This window comes from Tauraco erythrolophus, chromosome 18 (assembly GCF_009769465.1).
Source record: "Tauraco erythrolophus isolate bTauEry1 chromosome 18, bTauEry1.pri, whole genome shotgun sequence".
NCBI lineage: Eukaryota > Metazoa > Chordata > Aves > Musophagiformes > Musophagidae > Tauraco > Tauraco erythrolophus.
In genome coordinates this window covers 15,594,914-15,620,103 of record NC_141482.1, presented here as the reverse complement: position 1 = coordinate 15,620,103, position 25,190 = coordinate 15,594,914, and the positions used below count along the sequence as shown (strand labels likewise).

At 49.1% G+C, this 25,190-nt stretch overlaps 1 protein-coding gene across 1 annotated transcript in view; it reads left to right on the top strand.

Moving 5' to 3' along the window:
- The window catches only part of LOC104381538 (peroxidasin homolog), a 42,899-nt gene extending 22,324 nt beyond the window's left edge, over positions 1-20,575 (top strand). The window contains exons 6-22 of the mRNA XM_009989278.2: positions 225-296; positions 1,714-1,883; positions 4,140-4,257; positions 5,810-5,979; positions 6,370-6,642; positions 6,800-6,916; positions 8,509-8,667; positions 9,957-10,069; positions 11,331-11,487; positions 12,963-13,071; positions 13,837-13,994; positions 15,218-16,721; positions 17,195-17,329; positions 17,976-18,184; positions 19,468-19,582; positions 19,945-20,038; positions 20,385-20,575. Of these exons, the coding sequence (XP_009987580.2) occupies positions 225-296; positions 1,714-1,883; positions 4,140-4,257; positions 5,810-5,979; positions 6,370-6,642; positions 6,800-6,916; positions 8,509-8,667; positions 9,957-10,069; positions 11,331-11,487; positions 12,963-13,071; positions 13,837-13,994; positions 15,218-16,721; positions 17,195-17,329; positions 17,976-18,184; positions 19,468-19,582; positions 19,945-20,038; positions 20,385-20,480 (3,769 nt within the window). The 3' untranslated portion in view covers positions 20,481-20,575. The remainder of the gene's footprint in view (positions 1-224; positions 297-1,713; positions 1,884-4,139; positions 4,258-5,809; positions 5,980-6,369; positions 6,643-6,799; positions 6,917-8,508; positions 8,668-9,956; positions 10,070-11,330; positions 11,488-12,962; positions 13,072-13,836; positions 13,995-15,217; positions 16,722-17,194; positions 17,330-17,975; positions 18,185-19,467; positions 19,583-19,944; positions 20,039-20,384) is intronic.
- Positions 20,576-25,190: the final 4,615 nt, after the last annotated feature.

Sequence of the window (25,190 nt, the reverse complement as noted above, 5' to 3'; positions counted from 1 at the left end):
TTTCCAGTCCACACCCTCCCTCCGCTTCGGTGGGATGCAGCGCGCTCGCAAATGAATGGAATCCCCATAGCTTATGGGAACAAACACAGTGAATTTGAAACATTTGAAAAAGCCCCATTTTGATGAGCAGCCTTTGAATTGAAACTGGGTTTTGACCTGGGATGTTATCAGCCGTGTAGTGCTGAATAATGAATAATGTTTTGGCATGGGTTCTCCCTTTGCAGATTCTTGCACAACAACAAGATTTCCAGGATTCATCCAGGGACGTTCTCTCAACTGGAATCCCTCAAACGGCTGTAAGTGAAAAACATTGCCTGCAAAGAGCAGTTGTTTATCTTTGATCAGATGGCCAGGACCTGAGGAAAAATGTGCCTGGTTGGCAAAGCTTTTAGCTGTTGCACTCCTAAGGCCACCGCTAAGTTTATGAAACAGTTTTCGTTGGACTTGGGAGCTGATTTAACCAGTGAGTAGTTTCTTCAGGCCACTGTCTAATTATAATCTAACTCTGATCTTCTTATGCTCAATAATGCCACAGGAATGAACATTCAAGAAAAGGGTTTTTTCCTAGAGATTGAGAATACTCGGAGGTGCAGGATTCTCATCCCGTGTAGGAATGTCCTGGTGTGTTATTCCTATATAACCTGACTGTCTCTTAAGCTTACTTTTTGCTTGCTTAAACCCCCAGAGCTGTGCTTTGTTTGTCTTTTATGATCTCTGGAAATCAGTTCTATTATGTGTTTTGGGGGGGAAAAAAAGAAAAAAGGCGAAAACTAAAGAATTTTGGTTTTCTGCCACGATTTTAAACTACAAGAAAATAACGTGTTTCTCACTGCAGCCCCCTGTGATTTCTGCAAGCAGGTAAAATGCTTCGCCTTTCTTCAACAGGGAATAACTTGTGAAATGTTGTCCGTGTGTGTCAGAGGAAAAGGTGGGGTGTCCATAAAACGCTGTATCGTGCCCTTGTGCAAAATCTCACATTCTCAAGAGTTTGTCCCTGGAAACGTTAGACCTTCCTTCCATATATTTTTTCTATGGCCCCAACCCATCTACTGTAAAACCGTTGGGGGAGGAGGCATAAGCTGATCCCTCTATAATCTTTGTTTATCCTGATGCATTGCACCGTGCATAGGAATGAAGTCAGCGGAGGGAAAAGCGTGGGTGCGCTGGGAGGTCACCGGTGCTCCGTGCGGGATGATTCGGTCATAGAAGTTCTTGGAGTTGTTGAGCAACCTCTAGCAGCTGGTCACAGAAAGAGATCGATCCGATGCTCACAAAGACCAAGGGGGAATTTTTTGGAGCTAGGAGTAAAAGAGAATGGAAAGCTCTACCAGAGGCAGTGTTATCTGCTGTTCTTAGAGGATTCAGTAGAGGTTGAAATTGCCATCCTGGAGGAAAACCCAATATTTCCATGTCTCTTTGCCTCAAATCAAGCCAAAAATGCATAATCCAGTTCAACAGACAAATTTTCATTTGAAACTGGAAGGGCTGGTGGGTAATGTTAGTTTTTCAATGAAATCCTTCTGATCGATCCAGCATCCTAGTTAAACATTGTGGGAATGAAACATCTCAAATTTTCGTTTGGGATATAATCGGACGCAGGGAAAACCAGCCAAGTGATCCTTCGCTCCGGAGGACTCTTGCCCTGCTGTGTCCCGGAGCAGGAGGCAGCAGTCAGGGGCTGGGACATGACCTGCCTTTTCCTGGGTCTGGCAGGCGGCTGGACTCCAACGCCTTGCTTTGCGACTGCGACCTGATGTGGCTGGCGGAGCTGCTGAGGAACTACACGGAGCAGGGCAGCATCCAGACGGCCGCCACCTGCGAGGCTCCTCGGGACCTGCACGGCCGCTCCATCGTCACCTTGACCGCCCAGGAGTTCAACTGCGGTGAGCCAGGTCACACCCCTCCGCTGGCCACCCTCTGCCCGTGGAGTTGGACTTTGGTCTAGGAATTGCTTCCTCCACCTCTTTTCCTCCCTCTTTCCAGTCCTGGCATCCTGTTTTCTCCTTCCTTTTACCACTGAAATGTGGAGTCACGTGAGTTGTCAGGATAACAACTGATGGATGTGGCTTTGAGCAACCTGGTGTAGTGGAGGGTGTCCCTGCCCATGGCAGGGGGGTTGGAACTAGATGATCTTTGAGGTCGCTTCCAACACAAACCATTCTGTGATTCTGTAATTCTATATTGCAGAGAAAGCTGACGGTGGCGTGGGAGTTGGAAGCACATCTGTTTTGGCTGGGAGGTGTCTTCTTGGTGTCTAGCTAGAGTAGGGCCAGTAAGGGACCTGCTGAGGTCAGTGTTTAAACCAGCAACCAGAAGGAATGTCCCGCATTAGGGTGGACAGAAGGGGAACACTGGGAGAGCTGCAATGACTGGAAACGCAACTGAAAGCCCTAAGTAAACGCAGAGCAGATACGTAGCTGAATGCTTTGTTTGACTGCGGCAACGTAGGGTGTTTGTTAAGCTGCTATTTGTCAAATTTAGATAATTTTAGATTTCTCACTGACAAATGCCATTTTGAAATGGAAGGGTTTGCTCTGAAAAATTCCAAAATTAAATATTTCACGTAGAAAAAGACAAAACTCTGACTTTTAAGTGCAGGCATTGGCAGAGGATGGCACAGGCATGGGCTGTGGTCCCCTGATACTTCTTTGCTGGTAGAGTCAGTCTGAGATGTTCCCACTCACCCAGGGCCAGCTATTAGCATCCCTCCTGGCTCTGCCAGTCCAGCTGTGCTGTGAGCCAGATGTGTGAGATCAACTGGATTTTGAAGAACTCTCCCTTGCGTTCTGCTTTTCTCCGATGATTTTATTATTTTTTTTAACATCTTGACCATTTCACAGCTTAATTTAGGGCACAGCCATGCAAAGAGTTGAGTTGGGACAAATGGGTCTGTAACCTCGAGGGATGGGGAGGAACAGGAGGGGTCTAGAGAAAGCAGGTGGGGACACACGGAGCGGGATCGGCTGCACGAGGATGAGCTGTCCCTGATACACCCCCGGTGCCACGGTGCAGCCGTTAATGTAAATTTGTGCTGGTTTAGGCACGGGTGCACAGTGGGGTGTCTGTCAAATTAACCAGAGCACCTGGTGGGAAGATTTTTGCTGGCATTAGGCTTTTATGCTGGTATTGTGCCAGCCGGGGAAGACAAACGATGCATAATTCAGCATAAAGCTCTAACGATGCGGGCAGCTGATACCCGAGTCAGTCCAAAGCCCGCTGGCATCCAGCTAACCCATCGCTTCAGAGCAGATGTGAGCCAGCGGAGCACATCTGCACCGAATCCGTGTTTGGTTCCGTGGGGCCGCGGTGGGTTCCGTGCCACACTGGCATCGCCGCTGGGGACAAGATGCCAAGCGATTAACTTGCGGTCTGAGGAGTAAGGGACCTTCCACTGGAGAAGGTGGCAGGTTCTCACTTAATTTTATGAACAATCCAGCTGGTTTTGCTGGATTACTGGTGAGCGTACGGCTTGTTAGGTGGGTACATGTGCTGCTGAATCAAGATCAAGCACTCCAGACCACGTACATAGATTCCATCCTATTTTAGCACATTTTTCAGATGTTTAACTTGCGTAGTGCTTGGGCACATCTGAAGTTGAAGCACATAGCGACAGGCTTGGCTGAACGGGCATCAGCTGAGGAATTAGGGATGTAATGAATGAAATCCTGTGGAAAGGGAAGTAGTGTGGTTTGCAGAGAGCTGGCACTGTGTTCAGATGGAGCGGGCAGGCTGCCAGGGGCAGAAAAACAACCCAGCTGGGGATGCCCCGGGCTTATTTTTGGGGGAGCCAGGGACCAGCTGCTGGGGCAGCTATAGTGAAGCAGTGTACAGCCAGGTCTGGTTTCTCCCAGCGCTGCCTGGGGCTGTGTGGGAGCTGATCCGCTGCCCATCACACTGACGATAGGAACAGCCGCTTCGATTCTCCAGGGCTTTTGTTGGGCTCGGATGAATGATGCTGTTCCCTCCCTGACATCATTTTTGGTGAGAAGTCTCGGGGTGCCCTTGTGCCTCGGGCTCTGCTGGTGCCCGTTTGCTCGGGGGTTGCAGGGTGGGTGTTGCGTTACCCACCACACACCAGTTGGGCTGTTGGGGGTTTTGTGCTGCTTTTGACCGGGTTGTGTTGAAACGGTGTTTTGCAGAGAGGCCTCGAATAACCTCAGAACCCCACGACGTCGACGTCCTCTTGGGAAACACAGTTTATTTCACCTGCAGGGCAGAAGGCAACCCAAAGCCTGCGATTATTTGGCTGCACAACAAGTAAGTCGTGCACAGTGGGCCCTGGGGTAGCAAAGGTTTCCAAGCACTGAGCTCTTCAGTGACTGCCTGTAATTACAAAAGCTGTTTCACGCAACATAAAAAAAAATAAAATATCTGTGGGTATTCCATGGGTTGTATTTACCTTCCTTTTAATAGCATTCTCTGGTGACCACGTAATCCAAGTGGCGTTCTCATCTGCATTTGAAATGTTTCATCTGCATTTGTAATGGATTCCAAGAGCTTATAACTTTCCCATAAACATACTCTGCAGGCTGAAAGCAATTGTCTTTTGATCAGAAAATACAATAAAATTGGTATTTCATGTTGCTCTAAGCCACCATGCTTGCCGTTTATTAACTGCTGAAATGCTTCTAGTCTCTGAAGTTCTCACCGAAGACCCAGCGTGCTGGGAGAACAGCTCGTTTTCAGAGGGAAGAATCACTGGTCTGCACCGAAAAACAGACCTTGCAGAACAGTGTATACATGGTCATTCTATAGAGCAACACTGCAAAAATATATGGCTATGGTAGATGCCAAAGTGTTTCTGGGAAACGCTACACAATAAAATATTCTGTGCTGGAGCAGTTGCCCGCTGTGGAAGTGCAGTTACTTTGCTGCTTTACGAGGCTGTGGGAGCCTGAGCAGGGCTTGGTTATTAATAAAAATGATCAATGTGTGCTTCTCCAGCTAACTCCCCACCAGGCAGAGTTTCAGCGCAGAGCGAAAGTTTATGGCTGAGTTAAGTCCCCCTGGAAGGAAGGTTTTGTTAGGGAAATGCTGGCAGGCTCCCAAAGATAGCACTGGAAGAGGGGTAATGATAACAAATGCTCCACAAACGAGATATGACTGGAGTGAGGAGACATCAGGGGAATTAAATCAATGCCCGGCAAGCGTATTAGTTTGCGTAGTGGATTCAGCCTTTGTCCTCAGGGGAGAGAGGTCCCCTCTCCCTTTTCACTCCTCTACAGCCATCCAGGATTCCTTTATGCTGGGACAAATGGGATGCAGCAGTGGGACCTTCTGCCACGGGCTGGGATCCAGGAGTCGCAGGTCATCGTAGAAAGAAGGAAGATGTTTCACAGCTCTCGGGTTGGGTTGGAGTCCCACCATGACTTACTCAGAGCTTTTCGCCCCCCTGAGGTCTGTGAGCCCGTTCAAATAGAAACGGCTGCACACAATAACAATATTAATTCATTAATATATTTGCACTTGGTAAATAACGAGAACAAGCTTCCCGGGCCTAGATGCCCTGACAATAGCGATGATGCTATTGCAGGGGAACAGTGTGCTCTCCTGACGGGCTGTAAATGTCGTGTGTGATCAGTGGTGAGAGGAAAAAGTAGCTCACCCAGGGAGTAAATCAGAGCTGGAGCTGAAGTTCAGTGCTGTAAATCATAACCCTGGCTATAAATTTCATGAAGCCTCAGAACAGCTCCAAGGAACGCCAACATACTGCAGCGCATGCAAAGCCCCACCGCTCCCCCAGCAGCTCGGGGGAAGACCACCAGTCTTTGCTCCTTTCAAATTTTGCCTGTTTGTGACTGTTTTTCAGTAACGAGATTGACATGAAAGATGACAACCGCCTGAACCTCTTGCAAGACGGTACCTTGATGATCCAGAATACCAGGGAGTCGGACAAAGGCGTCTACCAGTGCATGGCCAAGAACATAGCTGGGGAGGTCAAGACACAAGAAGTCGTTCTGCGCTATTTTGGCACCCCATGTAATTGAGTCTTGTGCACCCCTTGAAGGCTCAGCTCGGGAATGGGGGGGAGGCTGGGAGCAAACTCATGGGAGTCAGACATTGGGGGTTTAGAGGTTGGAGGTAGTTTGGGGCTAGGGAGGGAGTTTGGAGGCTGGGATGAATTCTGCAGCACAGAGGTGTCAAGGGGGAAGGGGACACAGGAATGAGGATGCTCCAGCGCTAAGTGACTGGGAGGGAGGAGGTGGTAGGAAGAAGTTGTGCTGTGGGACCTGCTCACATCAAGAATTTGGAGGTCTGGGAAGAGCCAGGTGACTTCTAGCTGGGTTGCACGAGGAGTCCAAGCAATTTCTGCCCGTAACTGAGCCAGCAGCAGAGCTTCTGGTTTCTGAAGCACTCGTTTCCTTCCAGCCAAGCCCACTTTTGTGATCCAGCCGCAGAACACTGAAGTGCTGATTGGGGAAAGCGTCACCCTGGAGTGTGGGGTCTCCGGGCACCCCCACCCTCGCATCAGCTGGACACTTGGCACAGGCTCTCCTTTGCCGCAGGACTCCCGTTTCGCTATCACCAGCTCTGGAGGACTCTTCATTCAGAACGTCACCTTCTCGGACCAGGGGCAGTACAACTGCAACGCCAGCAACACTGAGGGGTCCATCCAGGCAACAGCAAGGATCATAGTGCAAGGTGAGGAGTCCCAGGCTGCTGACATTTCAGGGGTAACGTGCTCGATCCGGAGGGCTGTATTTAAGCGCAGTGGCTGGTTCTGCTCCCCGACCTGAGAATTAACCCAGTCTTGCTGCCCGAGTTCTTCCTGCTGCTCAGTCATTGCTTTCCCTTCCAGATTCTCCCAGGTTTCTCCTCATCCCCACTGATCAGACAGTAACTGAGGGACAAAGCGTGGACTTCCCCTGCTCTGCTGAGGGTCACCCTCCACCCGTGATTGCCTGGACGAGGGCAGGTACTGCCTCGCTTGACTCGCGACTTCTTTCTCTCCCATGGCACCATCCGTGGGGTGTGGGTGAGAACCACCGAGCTGCTGGTCCAGGGTGATGACTTGCAGTGGTGACAGAGGACAGATGGTGATCAGAGGGCAGATGGTGATGAGCACAGACCTAGCCACGCTAGGAGGTATGTCGTTCATCACCAAGGATGATGTTAAGCACTGAGAAGGGAGTCTCTTAGGTCCTTAACACACTAAGTCATGGTGTCAGAAGGAAGGAGCGTGCTGGTTTTCATCAGCATGAAAGCCACGGAAAGCCGCAAACTTCCTCCTGCAGTGGCTTCCTACCTCCTTTGAGAAGGTGAAGTCTGGAAGCTCCAAGTCAGTGGCTATCACTGTGTCCCAGCTCTCCTTCGTTGTCATTGATTTGCTCCTCTTGGGGAGCACGTTGCAGAAGGCCACTGTTCACCACTGACACACCTCTGAGATTTCTTTTAGCTTAGGAAAAAAGTGCTTTGGGCCCACAGGTGGTGGTGAACTTTTAAAGTCTTGGATGATTGTTAGCGCTGACTCCACTGAACTGATCCCGCATCCAACACTTTCTGGGACAGAAGCCAGTAACACTTGGCCCAGAGGCCCTCCAACTTTTCCTTATGCTTCACAAGCCATAATTAATGGTTTAGTGCTGTGGAGAGCTCATGGCTATTGTATTCCAGCTTCCACAGCAATAGTTGTGATGCGGAGTTAAGAAGGACCAGGTGAAATTCCCTCCACCAGCATGTTCTCCATCTCCTTTTACCTGTTTTCCTCCACTGCCCAGATTTCAGAAGGTAGCCCTTAGAGATGTGGAAAGGAGCACAGTGACAAGAAGTGAGGTTAATAACTGCTTTGTCACTGGGTTTGCTGGGTCACGCAGCGATCCAGAGATTAAGCAGGCTTTACAGGGCTTTCACAGAAGGCATGCCAAGAGCAAGATGAAGAGGAGTGATGGAGCATCACTCATTCTCAAAGCCACTTTTGACAGTGTGAGGAGGATTCAGATTCCTTTTGGTATTTGGGACGAATAAATAGAGCCCTTATTTGGAGGAAAATGGAATAATAAAAAAAAAAAGTTGCTAAACTGAGAAGTTCTAATCATTTTGTTTGGGTTTGGTAAAGCATTTTAATTTTGAACTTCTCTCCTTAAATAGAGGAAATATTGAAACAACGCAGTTTCCAAACCAAAGAAAATCAAAATTCCAAATTAAAAAAGACAATGCTAAATGTTTCCATTTGTTGGATTAAACAGCCAGTTTGGATAATTGATCACAGATTTGCTGTCTCTCAGGTGTCAGTAATTGTGCGGTTTGCACAGGAAAAGGCTTATGAGGAAAGAAAAAGGGTACGTGCTCCTTTCCAGTTTCTTAGATTAGACAACTCAGTCGTGATCCTGGGGGTGGCAAGAGCAGCATCTCTCCTGTCCCTCACTTCGCAAAGCGAAGATGGTATTTCGGGGTGGCTGATGCCCTGTTGGGAAGGAAATGGGATTTCTAACTGTCGCACAGGTACCTTCGGTGATGGGAAGAGAAATCTCACGGACAATTAACGAATCCCACTGCTTGTCTGACCAGGTGGGCCGCTGCCGAACGACCGGAGGCACAGCGTGCTCTCCACGGGGACCCTGCGCGTGATGCGGGCTGCTTTGCATGACCAAGGCCAGTACGAGTGCCATGCCATCAGTGCCATCGGAGTGAGGACCCTCCCGGTGCAGCTGTCGGTGACCCCACGAGGTATGGATAAAGGCTGGCCAATGGATTTGTTAAGATAATATCATGGTATGTAACACACGGGCTGACAAGGCAGGGAATTGCCCTGGTTCCTATGGGATGGCATTTTGCTTTTCCCTGGGAGCTGACCTCTAGCCATGAGAGCTCCATCAGTTGGTGGGAAACTTTAAAGAGGTTTCCAGAGTGCCAAGATTTGTGAATTGGTAGAAGCTGCTTCAGTTTTCCTGGAAAATGTATCTGGTAGTCTAGAAAAAGTATAACCGTGGGAATGGAACTCATGTGGTGCGGCCGGGGAATGGGATGGTATCGGTTGGCATCTGCCCAAATGAGCACCAGGGCAGGGTTATGTGGTCAGAAATACCCGTCAGATGAGCTCTGATATCTGGCCGGTTTGAGTGAAAAATGAGGCTCTTTGATGTGTTTGGGAGTTGTTATTAAGAAAATTATTTTGGTGAAGCAAAGGATTTTTGTCTGAGAATTCAAAAAAAATTGTATTAATTAAATTCTTAGCAATTTTTTTTTTTTTTGCTATTTGGCTTTCCTACAAAATGAATTATAAGATTATTTTTTAAATGAAATATTCTGAAAAAAACCTTATTCCTTCTCAGGAAGAATTAACTCTGGCTCCGCATATGTTTGTCTTAAACATTAGCTAGCATAGGTTCAGCCTAAATTTAGATATTCTAAAACCAAGCCTCTATAAAACACAAGTGCACAGGAATGCTTTCATGGTTTTATTTTCTTTTTTATTCCCATATAAACAATCATTCTAAAGAAGCAAACATCTCTGCTTGTTCACAAACACGGCAGAATTTTACTCCTGGTAGACTGGAGAGAAGGAAACTGTCTAGAAAGATGCTTCAACCACAGAATTCACAGAATGTTTTAAGACCAACAAGATCAATGTGATTATTTAATCTGACCTGACCAACACTTGCCAGAGAGCCTCACCCGATAATTCCTCAATCCATTCACCATCCTTGTTTCAGCTAAAGCATCTTTTCTGGAAAGCCTTTGAATTAAGGATTTTAAATGACAGAGAACCCAACACATCCCTGTGTAATTGCCCCAAATAAAGACACACAGGAGCAAAAAATAACGACCATAAATTACAGAGGAGTTGGTAGAGAGACAGAACACGGATAAACTGACACCCCTTGAAGAGCCCTTGCGACAGCAGAAGAGCCCAGCAGCTCCGGTTTCCCCACGTTGAGATGTTTTGCACATGGATTTCTCGATTTTCCTCGATGCTTTTCTCACACTTGTGACTTTTTTCCCCCCGTGTCGCACAGTGATACCCGTGTTCCTTCATCCCCCCCAAGACGTGGTGGCAGAGACAGGCCAGGACGTTGCCATCACCTGCGCTGCCCAAGGAGATCCCCGGCCCACCATCACCTGGGTCAAAGTAAGAGATGATACCATGTACTGGATAATCACTGGGAAGTGGGATGGCTGCTCTGTGGGGGCAGGAAACAGCTCCCTTGGTTCAACTCGTTAAATCAGTTTGTGCGTTACACATGGAAAATTGCGTTTGATGAAAAATTAAGGACTAACATTTCCACCGATGTGGAGTTTTTAATGGTCTATAAGAATGTTGCTCTGTCTCAGGCTGGAAGCTTTGCTCTTGTTCTTCCTTCCAAATGAGTAACTTGAAGCCAGTGACCTCCCAGGGTGTTAGAAACGCTTGATTGACTATTCCTGGAAAAAAAATCTGAAAATAGATTTTTTTTTTTTCTAAGTAGTTTTTCCTTATTTGCAGGATTCCCACTGGTGGAACTGAATGATGCTGGTTGGCTCCAGCTTTGACGGGGCAAAGCCACGATCCCCCAAAATCACACTGCAGCCTGGCTGCTCTTTTAAAGAATTTATTAGATAAAGCTCTTCAGGCTTTTTCCTGCTGTGCCGTAGCACAGCACCTGCAAACTTCACTGGGACCTGCCCTGGCTATGAGCACAGCCAGGAACAGAACAAATTAGAGGGGAAAATGCTTGAGCCTCAGTTCCTCTGCAGAGGTCTCGTGGGAGGTGACCTTGCAGCTTGCCTTGGGCTCCAGCCAACAGTGGGAGCAGAAGAAAAGAGCCTGGGAGGGCAGCAGAGTAAGCGTTAGATTGGGGCAGGGCAGCAGAAAGATGTTAAGAAGCAGGAGAATGAAAAAGTGGAACCTGAAGCCACTTCTGGCACCAGCCAGGTTTCTGGGTGGGGTGAGAGCGTGCTGGTGCTCACGGCGTGTCGGTCAGCGATGCTGTTTGGAGGCAGCAAAAGCTGGTATCTGCAGTTCAAGGCCAGCAAAAATCCATCAGTTTCAAGTTGTCCCAAAACTGAAGACATTTAGACTTAATTTATGTGCCATGAAGCTGCTGTGACAGCATCAGGGCACAGCACTCACTCCAGCCAGCCTGTCTGGCATGGGGTGTCCGTGTCCTGCAGTGGGTGCCTGGGGGTGGATCGCAGTGAAGGAGCCGAGCAAGGACCTCCTGGCAGCAGGTCCAGGCAGGAGCCGATATCCTCGGATGGCTTTCTGGTTTCTCTGGAAGAGCAATGCTAACATCTGGTGGCCACATTAGTTCATCGCATCTGCCTGTGGGTTTGCTGAGCAGGCTGAAGGCTGGGATAATGGGAAACTTTCTGTACCCTGACACGTTTTCTGTCTTTTGATGGTGCAACAGGAGGGTATCCAGATCACAGAGAGTGGCAAGTTCCACGTAAGCCAAGACGGGACCCTTTCCATTCAAGACCTCGGTGTGGCTGACCAGGGCAGATACGAGTGCATAGCAAGAAACCCTTTTGGCTTCACCTCCAGCACTATGCAGCTCACCATCACGGGTAAGGTGTCTCCTGTGGTCCTCTGGAGTCTTCTCTCGCTCTCATGTAAGGAGGAGCCATGCTGTCTTGATGCCTACCCTTTGCACGGATAACTCCGTTATTTCTTTAGCGTCTTTGCAGACAGGTCCCCTCGCAGGAGTCGCTCCGTTCTCTAAGCCCACGCGCTTCCCAGCCACTGTTTTCCCAGCTGAGCTGCAGTTGCTCCCTGCAAAGCCAGAGGTGTTGCCTTAAACCACCTCCTGCAAGCCGAGCTGTCGGCATCCACATCGTTCCTGCCTCTGCCAGGAGCAGGAACTTATTGAAATGTGCCAACACGCTCCCGAGTCCTCGTCCGACCGTGACCTCGCACGCCGGGGGAGGGAGGAGGAGAACAATGTTGTCGCTGCAAATAGGGGGGGTTAAATGTTGGCTCAGTCCCTTGGGGGTGGGAAATAAGTCGCTCGTTTTCAAGCCACTGCTTGAAGTGCCCCGTGCATTAGGGGAGCTGTAATGAATAAAGAGGAGTCGTGCTCCTCTGCTACTGCAGCCGGAGGTCAAGAGTGGAAATTGTGCTTCTTGGAGGGTAAGGAAGGGCTGGCAAGGGAAAAAAAAAAATCAAAGGCAAGTGTTAAGGTTAAATATTTAAGTGGCGAGCTGTTCCTCAAGCACACAGGAATAACCAGCATGAATAGCAAGTGGCTTATTAAGTGAATTTAATATTGTTTTCTATACAGGGATTGTATGCAAGGAGCTGAGAATAATCTGAAATGTCTTTGTTGTTTGAAATCATTCCGGAGGTTATTTCTGTGAGTTGTTCTTATTGGTACCTCATTTTCCAGTCGGCTATTGCGTACGCTGGGAGGCAAATGGGAGCTGGTTTGTTCAGCTGGGACAAAGACCCTGACTTAAAAAAATGTATTCTGTAGTAATTTTTAGGGATTCATGCGTTTACTTCTGAAGGTATTCAAACAGCAGTTTTCATCTGTGTTTTAAAATGATGGATCTGATGTATTAACACTGAAGTTGAAGTGAATTAGAAGTGTTTTACAAATGGAGAATTAATGTGTGAGCAATACACTCAAATGAATTTCTTTAATTTTAGAAGCTTTTTTAGAAGCACTTTCCTTTGCAGGAGGTAAATACATTATTTTGGGTTAACCCACTGTGATTTTTCCATATTCTTTTTCCAATTTAACCACCAACCAAAGCAGGCATTTATTTGCAAAGCCATACTGGAGCAAACTCTGAATATGTATTCCACAGCTGTCTCCTGAAAGTCACCTTCTTTTTCAGAAAATTAATTTCTGAAAAGAAATTTCTGTCTTTTATTTAAAAAAAACTTGCTGCGTGTTTATGTTGCAAATGGAAATGGAGTTCGACCTGCAGTGGAATTACTATGGGGCTTGTACTGGTATGCAGATTTTCTTGAGCTCAGAAGACAAATCAATGTCAAAATAAATTTAGAATTTTTTGTTCTTTCTTGCTGCTTTGGAAAGCCACGGATGTCGGTCGGAGCGGCGACACGTTCGTAGCCACGTCCCTACGAGAAGCCATCAGCAGTGTGGACCACGCCATCAACTCAACACGCACTGAGCTGTTTAGCAAGTAAGTCTGTGAAATTCCAGAATCTGAGACTTGAAACAAGAAAGAGAGAAAAAGGACAATGAACGAAGCTTTCTCAAATCTCATTTTATCTTTGACGATCCGCAGATGAAAGCTACGGTATTGTTTTGAGTATTGGAGGTTGGAGCTGCACCGTGTAGATGTGAGGATGTGATAGGATTTCCTAACAGGCATTTGAGATTTTGGAAAAAGCTGATACATGGCTGTCACCTCTTATATCACCTACATCTGCAACACACGTTTTGTCAGCTGGAGTTGACTCCAGAGACAGTGCATAGAAAAGAAATTAATCAGCGTAGTCATTTTATAAACGCAGCTGACTTTGTGTTGGGTGAACAGAAATAATAAATAATAATTCCAACCACCTTCTCAATGAAAAATGGCTTCCTGAGTGAACTGTAATTCACTCCTCTTCCACCCCAGTGTGTGTTTTTATTGAAAAGGTAGGCAGTTTGTATTAAGCCCAAAACCTCTAGGTTTCAGCTGCTGAAAAGTGAAAAATAGATTACTATAGTAGAAGACAGAGATGCTGAGGAAATTAAATATGTCTGTTTTCCTGGGGAAAAACAGCTTTTTTTAATCAGCTGCAATATGCAGGCAAGCCACGTTGGTCTTATGCACGAGTCCTGGGGCTCGAGCAGCAGACCAGGCTTAGAGCCTGACTCTTGCTGCCTGTAGAGTCTTGTTGCTCTGAACAGAGTCGATTTATTTTCATGTTCCTGCATCACTTCTGACTCCTTGAAACAGACGGCCCAAGACGCCCAACGACTTGCTGGCTCTCTTCCGTTACCCCCGGGACCCCTACACCCTCGAAACAGCCAGGGCAGGGGAGATCTTCGAAAGGACCTTGCAGCTGATTCAGGAACACGTGCAACAAGGTCTGATCGTCGATATGAATGTCACAGGTAGGAGAGATTTCGTTTCACTTCTCTACTTTGTGCATAGGATGAAATTAAAACAACTATGTGTAGATATCTAGAATGTTTAAAGAGTGCAATTTTGGATATGTCAAAAAAAAAGTGTTGTCTGGGTTGCGATTCTCTCTATATCTGGTTTTGGTAACAGCTGGAGGGCTGTGCTGGCACTCAGGTACTCAGGAAAGTGGTTCAGTTCCTCATTTTCCTTCCTGGCTGGCTATGAAAGCCCTAATCTTAAAAAATATTTAGCCATCTAACTCACAAAGGAGTACCTGAGGGTTCAGTCCCTTGGCATCTTGGTCAGACACGTTTCCTGCCCTCCAAGTGGCAATGAGAAAAATACTGAAAACTCTGGAGTGTTTGGGTGCTGTAACAGAGGAAGGGGGATGTCACTCCTGACTTCCTCCTCTGTCTCACTCTTACTTTGACCTCTTAGCTACAAGCTCAGATGGGTTCCAGCCACTCAGCTTCCTTTTATCGAGGCAAGATAGCAAGGAACAAAGCCATGCAACACCAAAAATACCTAGTCCAGCAGCTGGACTCCAAATCTTGCTAGCTGGGACTTCCTTTATATACCACAGGCATCCCTGTACACTGCGTGTTTCTACCTATACATATGAGTCATCATGTAGCAGGCGTGTGCGTTTGGGGCCCATAAATATTTTTGCCTGCCTGGACGTATTCCAGGCTGCGAGGAGGCTCCCTGCAGGCTGCAGGTCTCGTCTGGGCTGGTTGGACAGCCAACCTCTCCTCCTCGTTGCCCCGTCAGCATCCGCACAGCGCAGCATTATTCAGCGCCTTCGCGTGGCGCAGGTCACCCACGGCTTCCCTGCTGCTCCTCACGTAGGGTTTGGGTGGTCGGCGGTGCTCGAGGTTGTAGTAATAACCCAGAGAGACGTAAAATAAACCCAGGATGGAGACCAGGAGCACCCCCATGGTTTGGTCTGCCGGTCCCATTTCTGGTTTCCACCTCTGTGTGCTTTATACTAAACTCTTTTCCCCTTCTTTTCTTCTCCACGGGCCTGATATGATGCTGTGCTTTATTTATTCCATAAATTCCATAGCAACGCCACGATCAGAGCCTGGCCCTCCCGTGCCCACCCAGACGATCCCAGCAATAGGTTTCACACAGAGCCCTTACGTGGGATGGTAGGAACCGGTTGGTGACGGCAACCACGGTCTGACCCGGTGCTTTGTCTTCTCCTTGCCAGGCTATCGGTACAATGACTTGGTGTCCCCTCACTACCTGAACATGATCGCCAACCTGTCGGGCTGCTCTGCCCACCGCCGCACGCCAAACTGCTCGGATATCTGCTTCCACAAGAAGTACAGGACCCACGATGGGTCTTGCAACAACCTCCAGCACCCGATGTGGGGTGCATCTCTCACAGCTTTCCAGAGGCTCCTCAAACCCGCCTACCAGAATGGATTTAACCTCCCCCGGGGGTTTTCCTTGGCAGAAGATGCCAGGGACCTACCCCTTCCTCTGCCCCGCCTCGTCTCCACCGCCATGGTCGGGACTGAGACCATCACCCCTGATGACCAGTTCACACACATGCTCATGCAGTGGGGACAGTTTCTGGACCATGACATGGACCAGACGGTGGCAGCCATTAGCATGTCCCGCTTCTCCGATGGAGCACCCTGCAGCCAGGTGTGCACCAGTGACCCGCCGTGCTTCTCCATCACGGTCCCTGCCAACGACCCCCGTGTGAGGAACGGGCGCTGCATGTTCTTCGTCCGCTCGAGCCCCGTGTGTGGCAGCGGGATGACCTCCCTGCTGATGAACTCGGTCTACGCCAGGGAGCAGATCAACCACTTGACGTCTTACATTGATGCCTCCAATGTTTACGGCAGCACAGAGCAGGAATCGCGGGAGCTGCGGGATCTGAGCAGCCAAAACGGGCTGCTGAAGCAAGGGCGAGTGGTGCCCAGCTCGGGGAAGCATCTCCTTCCCTTTGCTGTAGGGCCACCCACGGAGTGCATGAGAGATGAGAACGAGAGCCCCGTGCCGTGCTTCCTGGCAGGAGACCACCGTGCCAACGAGCAGCTGGGTCTCACGGCCATGCACACGCTTTGGTTCAGGGAGCACAACCGCATTGCCACGGAGCTGTCGGCCCTCAATCCTCACTGGGATGGAGACCTCCTCTATCACGAGGCACGGAAGATTGTGGGTGCCCAGATGCAGCATATCACCTATGCCCAGTGGCTCCCCAAGGTCCTCGGGGAAGCTGGGATGAAGATGCTGGGTGAGTACAAAGGCTACAACCCCAACATCAATGCGGGGATTCTCAATGCCTTTGCCACTGCTGCCTTCCGCTTCGGGCACACCTTGATCAACCCCATCCTCTACCGGCTGAACGAAACCTTCCAGCCCATCCGCCAAGGCCACATCCCTCTGCACAAGGCCTTCTTCTCCCCTTTCAGGATCATGCAGGAGGGTGGGATCGACCCCCTCCTCCGTGGGCTCTTTGGGGTTCCTGGGAAGATGCGGGTCCCCTCTGAACTCCTCAACATGGAGCTGACGGAGAAACTCTTCTCCATGGCACACTCTGTCTCACTGGACTTGGCTGCTATCAACATCCAGAGAGGGCGAGACCATGGCATCCCACCCTACAACGACTTCAGGGTCTTCTGCAACCTCTCGTCTGCACAGGAGTTTGAGGACCTGAGAAATGAGATAAAGAACTTGGAGATCAGGGAAAAGCTCAGGAGGTACTGTAGCCTGGACTTGGAAGCATCAAAATCACTGGAGATCAGTCAGTGAAAAGTTTCTGCTCCTCCCAGGACACCCATCAAATAACCTTCCCAGATATTGCTACCCACAGATGTTAAGATAGGGAAATGGCTGTGGTTTAAGACCGGGGTAAGACAAATGAGATCTCTCCGAGTGATCAGTCTGGTTCTGAGTGGAACGTCATCAGGCGCTGCTGTGGTGGAGTTTGGGAGCAGGTTGAGCCTTGGAGCTATTTTCCAGTGAGACTAAACTGCGTCCTATCTGCACTGGCTGCCTCTGTCCAAGACAGGCCTTTAGCCCATTGCCTTTTAGATAAGACCATTATAAATATTGTCCAGATGAGTTCCTTGCATATGAATTCTTATGATGGGATCAGATTTGTTGTATCTCCCCTCTTTGATAGTCTTCTAATCTTTTTTTTAAAAAAAAAAAAATATCTTTTATCCCACAGTTTATATGGAACTACCAAAAATATTGACCTGTTTCCAGCACTGATGGTGGAGGATCTTGTCCCTGGTACCAGAGTTGGACCAACACTCATGTGCCTGTTAACGACGCAGTTCAGAAGGCTGAGGGATGGAGACAGGTATTGTCATCGGAGTGAACCCAAAGTCTTTGGGTTCTGTTTGGGGGGATTTGCTTCCTTCAGGGAGGAGCAGAACCTGTAATTTTTGATTATTTCTTATCTTACAATACTAGGAAGGGTCTCCTCTGTCCAGTGTATTTGCAAAAAGGACTTGTCACAGTTACTATCAATATGTTCTTTCCTCCTTGAATGATTCTCACTTCACTGCAGGAACTGGGCACCAGTGAGGATGTGCCCAATGTCTCCTGAAAGCGCTAGAAAATGTCTGCAGGACCTTCCTTCTAGTTCCTATTTGCTGCTTGTGTGAATAAGACATGTCTTTGCCTGGTGATGCACTTAGGGCAGGAGCATCATTCACCTATGTCCCAACCTGCTGCAGCAGAACTGTCTGAGCCTTGGGATTGCCCTGCCAGGGGCTGTACCTGCAGGCAGGGGCACCCTGCGGCTCCCCAGCAGCAAACAGGGGTTCCTGGGTTCAGAAAAGGGCAGTCTATGTTCGCAGCCACCTGACACCAGAATAAAAACTCCTTTTGAGGGGTGTGGATGCTGCCACACAGATGCAGGGGAATTCTTATCCCTCCCCCAGCCTCACTTCCCATCCTCCTCTCCCACTCTTGAGTCATGCCATGATCACAACTCTCTGCAGATTTTGGTATGAGAATCCTGGAGTCTTCACGCCGGCGCAGCTGACTCAGATCAGACAGACGTCGCTTGCTCGTGTCATCTGTGACAACAGTGACCACATCCGGCAGCTCCAGAGAGATGTTTTCCAGGTGGCATCGTACCCGCAGGGCATGGTCAGCTGCGAAGAGATTCCCGCAGTGGACCTCCGCTTGTGGCAGGACTGCTGTGAGGGTAAGGGAGGGGGCTGCTCCGGCACCGACTGGCACGGGGGTGGCGTTTGTCATATGTTGTCAGCTTATAGGAAATGCCAGGAGCTGTTTTCGTGGTACACCATGAGAACCATGTGTCAGCAAATGGATGCAAAGAGAATAGAATAGAATGGAGTAGAATGGAGTAGAATAGAATAGAATGGAGTAGAATAGAGTAGAATAGAATGGAGTAGAATAGAGTAGAATAGAATGGAGTAGAATAGAGTAGAATAGAATGGAGTAGAATAGAGTAGAATAGAATGGAGTAGAATAGAGTAGAATAGAATGGAGTAGAATAGAGTAGAATGGAGTAGAATAGAATGGAGTAGAATGGAGTAGCATAGAATGGAGTAGCATAGAAGAATGAAGTAGCATAGAAGAATGGAGTAGAATGGAGTAGCATAGAAGAATGGAGTAGAATGGAGTAGCATAGAAGAATGGAGTAGAATGGAGTAGCATAGAAGAATGGAGTAGAATGGAGTAGCATAGAAGAATGGAGTAGAATGGAGTAGCATAGAAGAATGGAGTAGAATAGAATGGAACAGAATAGAATAGAATAGGAGAATAGGAGAGAAGATAATAGAATAGAGAGAAGAGAATGGAATAGATAACAGAATATAGGATAGAATAGAGAATACAGAATAGAATATGGAATGGAATGGAATAGAATAGAATATAGAATAGGGTAGGGTAGGCTATTTCAGTTGGAAGGGACCTACAATGATGATCTAGTCCAACTGCCTGACCAATTCAGGGCTAACCAAAAGTTAAAGCAAATTATTAAGGGCATTGTCCAAATGCCTCTTAAACACTGTCAGGCATGGGGCATCGACCACCTCTCTAGGAAGCCTGTTAGCTTCATTGAATGTGGCCGAAGGTCCACCTAGCCTGAGGGCTTCTGTCTCTGACAGCAACCAACAGCTCATGCTTAGGAGGAGAAACCGAAACAGGAGGTAGGCTTGGTGATCCCCACCACATACCACTTTACCGAGTCGTTTGGGAGTCTGTAAAGCTCTGCCATTGAACCACAGATCCTGCCATGGACACTTTGTGCTGTATTCTGGCTACAGATGTCCAGCTGAGCCGTGGGAATCCATGCATGATGCATGCCCTGTTACACACCTTTGTTTCCTCCTCCCCTCCGGCACAAGCGATGTGTCAAGGGTGGGTGGTGAAGGAGGGCAGCGCCGCCTCCTTCACGCTTCAATCCACATGGTTCTGCTTTAAACACGAGTGCTCACTGTGGACTTTCCCTTCTTCCCCAAGACTGCCGGACGCGCGGGCAATTCAGGGCTCTTTCTCAACGGTTCCGAAGCAAGAGGTCTCCTGGCTTCAGCTACCCAGAAGAAAACCCAGCCAAGCATAAGCCTGCCTTCCCCAGGTGTGGTATCACCACTTCTTTTACCTCTGTTTTATGAAGCTTAAGAGAAGTTTTTAATAGCTCAGTCCGTTCAGGCCTCTGAAATTGGCATTCTGCAGAGGTCTGGAAGTCAGGGGTGTTTCAGTAGATAGATGCTGAGCTCGGTTAAAGTCCTCCAACACTTTAGTGCAGAGCTGGACTCTGATATTTAAATACCTGGACTGAGTGGTTGTTTGGTTGGCATCTCTTGGCAGGTGAATCTGGGAGTTGGGCCCTTCTGTTTGATACTTACTTGGAGGCTGGTGTTGGAGAAGGCGACTGATTCTCTCATCCAGGAAGCTGACGTTTTCATAATCCCTTTCACTTTTTATCCCTGACCCCAGAAATGAGGCGCCTTCTCCCAGCCCTTCCTCCAGAGAGAGTCTCGAGTCCTTCGTGGCTGAACTGGAGAAGACAGTTGCTTCCCTACGGAAACAGGTAAAACTTTGTGCCCAATGTTTGTCTTCCATGGAGCCTCCCCAGGAGCAGGATTTAGCTTTTTGCTACGGGCAGCCTCTGCGACCTCTGTGCCCTCCAGAGCCAGGAGCAACCATCCCTTCAGAGGGAACTAGCAGCAGGTACGGAAGAGGTAGAATAGGGAGAGAAGAGATGAAGCTGAGCTCTGTGAGCTCAGACCTCCACAACTGCAGGGTAAAACGCAAGTTTGAGCCTCAGTGAAGGTAACTTGAGCCAACACTTTCTTCTTACATTTGGGACAGGTTAAACGTTATCTGTACAATGGTGCAGAGTCCTCTTAGAGCTGCCATTATCTTGTCCACACCAGGTGAATGCACTAGAGAGCCAGCTGAGGTGGCAGCACAGGAGCACCAGCACGCATGGACAGGGAAAGAAGACTGGACAACAGTGGAGAAAAAGATGACCATGTTGCCTGTTCATATAAGGTCAGTGTGTTTGTTCTGGGCTGGAGTCTAAGAGGTGGATCAGTGCAGTGCTGCTGAGCGTGTGGTGGGACACCTCAGTAGTCTTCACACGCAGAAGAGTCTTGCAGAAAGGAATGGAGCAACCCAGTGATGAATGGGACGAGAGGTAATAGGCTTAAACACAGCAGGTTAGACACTCATTCCTACCAGTAATGATGAGTGACTCACTGGAATGGGTTGTCTGGGAACGTTGTGGCGTATCCGTTCTTGGAGGTCTTTTAAGAACTGGTTTGGCAAAGATGGGGAAAGACATAAGTATAGGATGGACTTGGTGGACTGGGTGAGGTCTCCCAGGCCTATTCTCCTGGGACTCTGGGTAGGTTTCTTCTAGCAGCGCTTAATATCATAACCCCAAATCCAACAGCCTCCAAAGGACCTTTGTGGGGAGAGGTATCACAAAGCGTGGTGATGGAGTAGATAGACTGGTTCCTCCTCAGGGTAACAAGGACATCTGGGCAAATGGAGCAATCCATCATTTGCGTACACGTTGACAGAGATTTCCCCTCAACGACTGAGTCACCGTGCACCTTTCTTCTGAAAGCACCATTCACTCTGTTTGCTCAGCTCCTGACGAGGGAGTGATGATGTTCAAGTGCATGTTTAAAGCCATGTCAGCCCCTGCCAGCCCGGGGACTCCTGCTGCTGCTCGGCTGCGGTGGGGTCAGGGTGGTGGCAGAAAGCTGCCAGACCTCTGCTCACCTGTCTGTAGGGGCACGGAGAGCACAGACTGAGTTCCTTCATCCCACATTCCGTGGAGATCCCTGCAGCCTTGGCAGAGAGAGTGAACAACTCGCTGGCACCTGCCAGTCTGGAGGTGGTGTTTAATGCTTTTTACGTGTTGCAGATGATTACTCCAGGGACAGGAGCAGAAGAGTTATGCAGAAGCATTGTTCTGCCAGGCAGTCTGTACTAGAAAGAGCATCCTCTGGAAGCTGGATTACAGGAGAGGGCAAGCAAAGGCTGGTCTGTGCTGACAGTCTCAGCAGAAAGCAGAGGGGGAAGCCTGTAGACTGGCCACTCTGTTTTCCAGTCTGATTTGGTGTGCTGGTCCTTATAGATTTTCCAGTTGAACAGCGATTCCCCTTTAGAAACTTGACATGAATTGCAGTGTGACACATGAGTTGACTTTTCCTTGCCACCGTTTGCAGATCCTTGAAGAGCACTCAAAGGTTTACAAGGTCCCTGAAAAGCATTTCTGTGGTTTTGGAGGGCAGCTGCTGTTCTTGTGCTGCAGCTGTGTGTGCCCCAGACCTGCCAGACCCTGTACAAACAGCTCGCTCTGCCTCCAGCTGCCTCCCGTAGAGTTTTCCTGCTTTCCTGTGCCATTCCAGGTGCCCTGTGACCTGCGCTCCTGCTCTCCACCAGCCAGTCCCACCCAGTCCTGCAGGGCTCGGAAACAGCAGCCACGAGACCCCACGATGCTCTTCCTCCTCTCGCACCTCCTGTTCCGCTCCGTGTCTCAGGGCAACTGTCCTGAACCCTCTGCACTGACCGTCCACGAGCCCCTGGATCATCCCTGCGCTTGTCAACCTCCAGGGACGGGCTCTGCCCTCTTCGATGGTGACAGACCAGGTGTCTGCTGAGATGCCACTTTCTTCTGCAGTCCCCAGGAAACGGAGGGTGATTGAAGCCGCTGTAGTGCCACTGTTCTGCTCTTCTCCTCTTCCCACGTGATGCTGTCACCATCCACCACCCCTTGTCCAAAATATCCCGTGGACACCCCACTGAAACAATTCATTGAGAAGCAGAACCTCTCAAATGCACTGCGGTGCCCGGAAGCATCTGGAGAAATCTTAAAAAAAAAAAAAAAAAAAAAAAAAAATTAAATAAACACAAACCCCAAAACAACCCCCCAGCCATCTTCTCATGCCAACAGAAGGAGCAAGAGGAACCTCAGGGCCCTGGGCTGGGCTGGCAGTCCCTGCCAGCAGCGGGGAGGTGAACCCGAGGCTTCGGGAAGGCTCCGGGCTGTTTGGGTGCTGCAGGAGGGGGCGGCAGACGCAGCGGTGCCAACATCAACTGCTGGGCTTTGCCAGGCCGTGGGCAATGCCTGGTGCATCCTCGGGTACGGACCCTGCGAGCGACCTACCGCTACATTCCCAGTGCTCCAAAACATTTTCCTCGCCATGACCCACACTCTCCAATTTTCTGCCCCTTTGAGGGATTAATTGGATTTATGTTTCTCTTCCTTTTTTTTTTTTTTTTTTTTCCCCAAAAGGCTTTTTTTGCTGGAGATGTATTTTGAGTGGAAACGTAACAGGACCTGGAACAGAACCTCAGATAATTAGGTGTAATGGGCGCTCTCATTAGTGGAGGGGAGCTGCTGGTTTCTGTCAATTAGTGCGGAGAACACGACGTGCAGCGTTTGACACAGGGCTCTTGGTGTTTATTGCTCCCAGGTGCTCTGCAGCGAAACCAGGACTGTGTCACCAGCTCTCCTGAACAGGTCTTCTGGTTTCGTCGCTCTTTGGAGGTGCTTTTTAGTGGTGCTAGAACTAAAGTCCCTGTGTATCCACCATCGCCCCAAATCTGTGGACAGATTGGTTTTTAATACAGCCTTGTAAGCTGGTCACAGGGACTAAAGAGAAAATACTTGATCCATTAGATATCTGTGCCTTCCTAATATTTCCTGCGTCTTCCCACCTTCCTTCCCACGGTGCAAGGACCAGAAACTTTTGTGAACATGTTTGTTCTGTTCTTTCCCCCCCTTTTATTTTTTATTTTTTGTTTAAGGTGTGTTATAGTACCAAAGGGATTCAAAGCAGCAGGGATGCTCCTGGAACTTAATAGGAAAATAAAAAAGATACTAGAAGAAGGTTGTGATTTATCAGCTCTCTCCTGGCGTGGGACTCCGTGTCCTGTGCAGACACGGGTGCGCAGTGATGGGTGTGTGTCGTGCATGTCTGGTGTGCTCAGCTCAGAGGCAGTATTTAGTCCTCAGGGGTGTTTGTCATTTGAAAGTACTCTTTCATTTGGGTGCAAATCAAGATCCAAAGCTGTGCGTGTTACATATCAGCTGCGCTTGTCTATCCCTTGTACCACCGGAGAATCTCATCTGGCAAAGGTCAATAAAGGTAAATCAGTCTCCAGTCTCCTGCAAACCACAAGTTTGCCAAGTCCCCATTCAAAGCAGTAAAGCATAAGCGTTCAGTGCTCCATCTAATCAGATAATCTCTAAACTCACAACCAAGCAGCCCATTTTCCTCCGCCCTGCGAGGAGCAGAATTGTCAGAGGTGCTGCAGAAGGACTGCAGAGGGGATGTGACCCATCTGTGCCCCATGTGTGAGCCATCTGTGCCCCATTTGTGACCCATCTGTGCCCCATTTCCAAACCCTTCTGCACCCCATCCTCTGGTCCCTGCACCGTGCTGAAATGGGGAAAACACACCAAGAAGTGACACATCCCTGCGTGCCACCAAGAGTGAGGCTGTGTGCTGGGCAGGTGGGGGTGCTGCTTTGGTAAGGAGGGAGCAGAATATTTCATTAAAGACCCTTTTTCCTCTCTCCCATCTGTGCAGCACGTGCAGATCACGCCCACGGAGCGCTGCGTGCTCCTGCCCTCTGCCCTGGGCTTCTCCACCTGGGACAAGGTGGGGAAAGCACTGACCCCCAAACCCAGATGTTGAAATCCAGTTTTTGCAGGTGGATTGGGTGTCATGAGATGCCCAGGACACAGCAAGCTCAGAGCTGTTGACCCAGAGATGGGTCCAGTTTGTTCTTCATACACCATACGGTTGCAGTCCACAGCCTAGACCCGTACAATAAAGCTTCCTTTTCCTTTTTTTTTTTTTTTAAGCAATTTCTTTCAAAACCCAACTGCACACCGAAAATGAGCTACCCAGACCAATTCCAAGTAAAGGAAGATCAAAATAATGGGCTGAAGGCCAGGAGCAGAGTTGCCAGGCACAAAACTGCCATTAATTAGATGGAACAGTTAAGTGATAAAACCCAGGCAGGGGCTGTGGGGCGCTGGAGTCGGGATTCCTCACCGGAGCAGCGATCTTCAGGAGGCTTAAAGTGCACGTGCAAGATGTGAGGTGGAAATCTCCGTCCTTTGGCCCATGTCTGTGCTGCTGGGGTTGAGCAGGGGGGTTGTAGCGTGTCTGCATCCGAGTGCGATGGGGCCCGCGAGGAGCGTGGGTGTGCGGATGGCAGCCGGAGCCGGGGGCCGTGTGCCAGGGCTTGGCTCTGGATGCCACAGAGGTGCCTGGGGATGATCCAGACCCTGTGCCAGACGAGGACCTGCCGGTGCTGAGAGGGATCCATCTCTGCCGGAGGTTGAGCAAGCACCAGATCCTGGTGGATCTGGGAAGTGGGTTCCCTCTGCGATGGGGAATTAGGGGGAGGAGGCAAATGCATTCATGGGGTGGCCCTGGGAGGTCATTGCAGACTGAAAGGAAAAAGGATCTTGTTTTAGTTGGGGCTGTTCAGCCTGGAGAAGAGGAGGCTCCGGGGTGACCTTATAGCGGTCTTCCAGTACCTCAAGGGGGCCTACAAGAAAGATGGGGAGAGGCTGTTCAGGAGGGCCAGTTGTGATAGGACAAGGGGTAATGGTTTTAAAATAGAGGGAGGTAGATTCAGGTTGGATATTAGGAAAAAATTTTTTACCATGAGAGTTGTAGAACACTGGAACAGGTTGCCCAGAGAGG